Source organism: Cervus canadensis, chromosome 11 (assembly GCF_019320065.1).
Source record: "Cervus canadensis isolate Bull #8, Minnesota chromosome 11, ASM1932006v1, whole genome shotgun sequence".
NCBI classification, from domain to species: Eukaryota; Metazoa; Chordata; class Mammalia; order Artiodactyla; family Cervidae; genus Cervus; species Cervus canadensis.
Genome location: NC_057396.1, coordinates 58,192,783 through 58,198,053, shown reverse-complemented (window position 1 = coordinate 58,198,053; position 5,271 = coordinate 58,192,783). Strand labels below are relative to the sequence as shown.

At 46.1% G+C, this 5,271-nt stretch overlaps 1 protein-coding gene across 1 annotated transcript; it reads right to left on the bottom strand.

Annotated features, from left to right (window-relative positions):
• Positions 1–1,800: 1,800 nt before the first annotated feature.
• Positions 1,801–4,624, bottom strand: LOC122450170 (insulin-induced gene 1 protein-like). The gene has a single exon (XM_043482371.1). It carries the CDS (start codon positions 4,530–4,532, stop codon positions 3,702–3,704), a length of 831 nt encoding a protein of 276 aa, XP_043338306.1. The 5' UTR covers positions 4,533–4,624; the 3' UTR covers positions 1,801–3,701.
• Positions 4,625–5,271: the final 647 nt, after the last annotated feature.

The window sequence follows — 5,271 nt, the reverse complement described above, 5'->3', positions numbered from 1 at the left end:
TTTTAGATGACAGACTGATGAGTTTGTACTTAATTAAGTAGATAGTGAGGAGTCATTGAAGATTTTTGAACAGGGGAATACTGGCATAGGAATCCTAGTATAAGAAGATTAATCATACGGTGGCATACAGAACGAACTGACATGGAGAAAGATTAGAAACAAGGAGACCAGTTAGGGGGATGTTAGAAAAATTTAGTAGATGGTGATAAAGTCGTGTTAAAACAGGGAATTACCATCCTTTCTCACTAATTCCTTGAGGATTAGAATGCAGGTGTGAGGAAACGAACACTCTAATATTCTGCTAGTGATACATTAGTTCAGTTTTCCTGGAGGACATTCTGGCAGTGTGTATAAAAAGCCTTAAAAATGGTTTATTCTTTTTAATGCAGTATCTAGAAATTGGTGCCAAGGAGGTAATTCTGAACATATGCAGACATGTAACTCCAAAGGTGTTCATTGCATTGCCATTAAAAAAAAAAAATGTAGCCCAGAAACTGGCTGTGTAGTTTCTCTTCATGTCACCAGCCCACCTGAGTCACGACTTGGCATTTAATTCACTGTGGAGAGCTCCCTGCCTGAAAATCATTTAGTTAGTAATGGTGAGTTTGCTGAAGATTATGTAGGGGAGATGGAAAAAAGACTTTAAAAATAGATCGACAAACATTCAGTAAACTTGACAAATGCTCCTTAGATATCCCTGCTTTCTTCACAGTGCTGAGCAGGGATCCTCATGTCTCTGCCCCTTACGCCCCCAGCACTTAGACCTGCTGCTGCTGTTCTTCTCACTTTTACTGTTCTGAGCTACTTTTTCTGTTTGACTTTGGGAATCAAAGTCTAGTCTGAGCAGGCCTCTTCTCTGGAAAGCTGGTTTCTTTCTATTAGAACAAAAAAAGTGTCCCTAGCTATTTCTTCCCCCCATTCTTCCCTGGAATACACTGCATATTTAAAATGGCTAACCAACAAGGTCCTACCGTATAGCACAGAGAACTCTGCTTAATGCTATGTGGCAGCCTGGATGGGAGGGCAGTTTGGAGGAGAATAGATACACGTACATGTATGGCTGGGTCCCTTTGCTGTCCACCTGAAATTATCACAAATTGTTAATTGGCTATACTCCAATGTAAAATTAAAACTTTAAAAAAAGAAAAAAAAAGTGTTGAATATTTGTGGAGGATATAAAATTACTTATGAATTGCACAAAACTTTGGGAAAACACATGTGTAAAAAATAGAAGGGACTTGTTGAATATATTATGGCACAATTTGTTACTACTTAACAAAAAACAAAATTTTCTCTCCTCTATCCTTTTACAGAAGTTTATAGCTAGAGGATATTTGGAAAGTTATGGATTATAGATTTTCTTTGTGTTAGAATTTATAGGGGTTTGGGTTGATTCCTTTTCATTCCTTTGAAGGCAGAGTTGTTACATAGTTTTCTGGTTTTGGTTGTTGTTTCACAGTTTTTACAAGTATATACTCTCTAAATTCAAGAGAAGGAAATGGCAACCCACTCCAGTATTCTTGCCTGGAAAATCCCATGGACAGAGGAGACTGGAGGGCTACAGTCCACAGGGTCACAAAGAGTCGGACATGACTGAGCAAAAAGGAAAAAAAAAAACAAACAAAAACCACTTATTGAGCACTCTTTGGAAACATTTTCTCCCTAGGTGACTGTATTTATTTTTATGGTTTTAAACATTGCTTTTGTGCTGACAACTCCCAGATTTATACCTCTAGCACAAATATTTCCTTTGTATTCCAAACACACAACACACATTATCTTATTCCAAACTAATATATCTTTTTTTTTTTTTTTTTTGGTTTTGAACCTTTAATAAAAGTAAAAAAAATGAATGCAAAAGAACACAATGCTGAAAACTTAGTATGAATGTGAATCTCACTAGATGTTCCAATCTGGTATAGTGCAAATTCTGCTCATACTATTTAACAATTTCACAAACTCAAATGACTTTGGTTCATATACTTGCTAGAAAATATTGGCAACGAAATTCTTCAGATTCACATCTTTTGGCTACACTGCTTCTAACAGACATAAATTTATTTCCAGTTTAAGAGAGAAAAATACTCATTGTGCATGATCAAGTATATTGGAAAGATTCAATGACTGCTTTCATCTAATAACTTCTGGTTTTTTTTCACAAAAACGCTGACATCCTCATTGAAAAATCTTTTCACATAGTTGATGGTTCTCGTTTTCGGAAAATGTCATAAGGGGGTCACTGCAAAGTTCAGAATGGTCCTATTTTCTTTTAAAGGAAATTCTCTAAAACAAAGTCACTACGGTAACCTAAAATTTACTCCAGGATATTTTCCTTAAAACAAAAGCAAACTGAGACGGGGACCATTGGGTGAGAGGAGCCGGGGACGCGGAGAGTCCACGGCTGCCGGCAGGGGCTCCCACGTCCCCAGCCCCCCCGACTGCCGGCTGCCCGAGGAATCTTACCATCAAGCCACATTCACAGGATTCAAAACAACCGAAATGTTTTCAATTGCAAAATATAGAAAGGGTGAATTTGTAAGTAAAAATTACAAGTTTACTAAACCCCCCAAACTGGGAGTATTTCAAAGGACTGGGGCTCAGCGGGAGGGCACGACAACAAAGTAACTTCACAACTGAAAAGAAATTATTGCTGAATTTTGCCTCCATGCAGCACTGAAATGGAGAACCCTCTTTAACATCTCATACGTTTAAAAAATAATAATAATACATATTTAAAGAGAATACAAGGCTCAGATTGGTTTTCCTATACATTGCACTTGAAGTTGAAGACCCAGGACTTGCAGACCGGGTCCAACATGGTCTATGCCATTAAATGAATACATTGTGCTCACCACGTCTTTTGAGTATTTAGAAACACCGAATGTTTAATGCAGTGACGTACGCACTCTTCTTTTCACAAGGCAATCACAGATTGCAAATCCCATAGGGCTGTGGGGAAAAAGTGGTCTCTTCTTCCCGAGCGAGTATCAAAGAAAACTCACGGTTTGGGCCAAGACGGAGACGTGTGGCCAGCAGGTGCCCCCTTCGAGACGATGCGGATTCTGGGCAAACTCTGTGAATACGGGGGTGGAAAGTCCAACCCATCGCAGCGCAGAGCCACGACCTTCCACGCACGCCTCCTCTCTGCACGATTGTCTGCGCGGCGCCCCACACGGCCACCGGGGGCACGCTGTGCCCGCCCGCCCGGCGCGGCCGCCCTGCACTTGCTGCCACCACCGCCTTCTCTTCTTTCACAACACAGCCCTATTTTTAAAATCTTTTGGATCAGTAATATTCCTATTTTACCACACTTCATCTTTGTAAGCACCATCGAGCCATCCCCGGGGCGCTGATACGAAACCAGAGCTGGTAGTTAGGCTTTAGTTTGAGGCTGGGAAATATGGCAACTTGGCATTTAATAACACGGGAGACTGAGTCCTCGGGACCCGGTGCCTGGCCGGCCTGCTCGCGGAGCCCCCGGCGGACGCGGGCCCAGACACTGTCCCGCAAGGTGCCAACACCAGCGGCCTTCCGCCCGCGCTGCTGCTCTGACACAGGTGAAGTGTGTCCCAGGGGTCACTGGAACAGTCAGCCCCATCCGAAAAGATTACTGAGGAAAAGAGATAGTCTTTGTCACTACCCAGTATCACAGATTTTCTTCCCAAAGCTCGCCACTCTTCAGGATCCGTGGGTCTGAAGATTCAATCGCTGTGTGGCTTTTCGGGGACACCCATGGCCAGCTGCCGTCCTATGTTTCCCACGGTCACGCCTCCCGAGAAGAATATGCAGGGGAGCCAGGAGCGGATGTAGAGGAAATCTGGGGACGTGTACTGATAGACCCCATTGTACACCAGCAGCTGCGTGATCAAGGTGGCGAGGAAGGCGATGGTGATGCCCAGCCCCAGGCCGCTTCTTGAACGGTCAAATGTCCACCAGAGGCCCAGAGACAGGGCTGCTAACGTCAAGGAGAGCTGAACGTTATTGGCAAAATCCAGTTTAGCACTAGCGTGGTTGATGCCAACGAAGACGGCCACGCAGCGCATCACGCTGGCCCACTCCCGCTTGAACTTGTGCGGCTCCCCAAGGTGACTGTCGATGCAGGGGTACAGCAGGCCGACCACAGCAGCTGCTGTCCCGCAGCACGGAGGAACCCACCAGGCGGAGGAGAAGATGGTGGCGATGACCTCATCTGGGAACAGGGTGACGTTCCTCTGGACCTGCAGGAGGTTGAGCACCAAGGCCAGGACCACCCCCACCGAGAACAGCACCAGGCTCCTCTGCACCAGGTGGTGATGCCAGCTATTGACGTGGCTGCTGCCGCCCTGGCCCCCCACACCAGTGCTCTGAGGCCCATGAGCAGGGTCGGTGCCCAGGGCACCGTGGGCCGCCAGCAGAGAGGGGCCTGACCCCGAGGAGTTGATCATCTCTCCCGCTTTGGCTACCAGCCCTCTGGCACTGGCCCTCGGGCGGCTTCTGTGCTTCGTGCCCTTAGCACAGGGACCTCTCCAGAGGTGGTCGTCCAGTCTGGGCATGAGCCACCCGTCTGCAGGCTTTCCTGGCCGAGGCGCGCCCGCCCGCGGGCTCGCCGAGGGAGGAGGGACACGGAGAAGGGTACCGGCCCAGACCGCCTGGAGTCGGCCTGCCCAAACTAATATATCTATCTTTGGTATCTCTACTTGATGTCTCATGGACAGCTTAGAGTTACCATGTTAAACCTGGTGCTCCCTGATCCTGGTCTTCCTAAACTTGGAAAATGATGATAGTACCACCTGAAAAGTTATTTAAGTCAGAAGCTTAAATTCTGACTTAAGTCAGGCAATCTTAATTCCTGATTCTTTCCTAGTGAAGTAGCTCAGTCGTGTCCGACTCTTTGTGACCCCGTGGACTGTAGCCTACCAGGCTCCTCCCTCCATGGGATTCCCCAGGCAAGAATACTGGAATGGGTTGCCATTGCCTTCTCCAGGGGATCTTCCCGACCCAGGGATCGAACCTGGGTCTCCCACACTGCAGGCAGATGCTTTAACCTCTGAGCCATAGCCATATCCTACCCTGTATCTAATTTATTTGCAAGTTCTTTGAGTACTGCCTCCAAAAGAAAGCTATCAATCTCTCTCTCTTTTTATTTGCCCCAGGTCTCAGTTGTGGTATACAGGATCTAGTTCCTTGACTGAGGATCAAACCCAGGCTTCCTGCACTGGGAATGTGGACTCAACCATTGGACTGCAAGGAAAGTCCTGGCATCAACAGCTTTTTGGTGATTGCTACCCTCAC

Bases quoted from the DNA above. Each gene is read 5' to 3' on its own strand.
- LOC122450170 (XM_043482371.1), bottom strand. From the start codon at position 4,532: ATGCCCAGACTGGACGACCACCTCTGGAGAGGTCCCTGTGCTAAGGGC.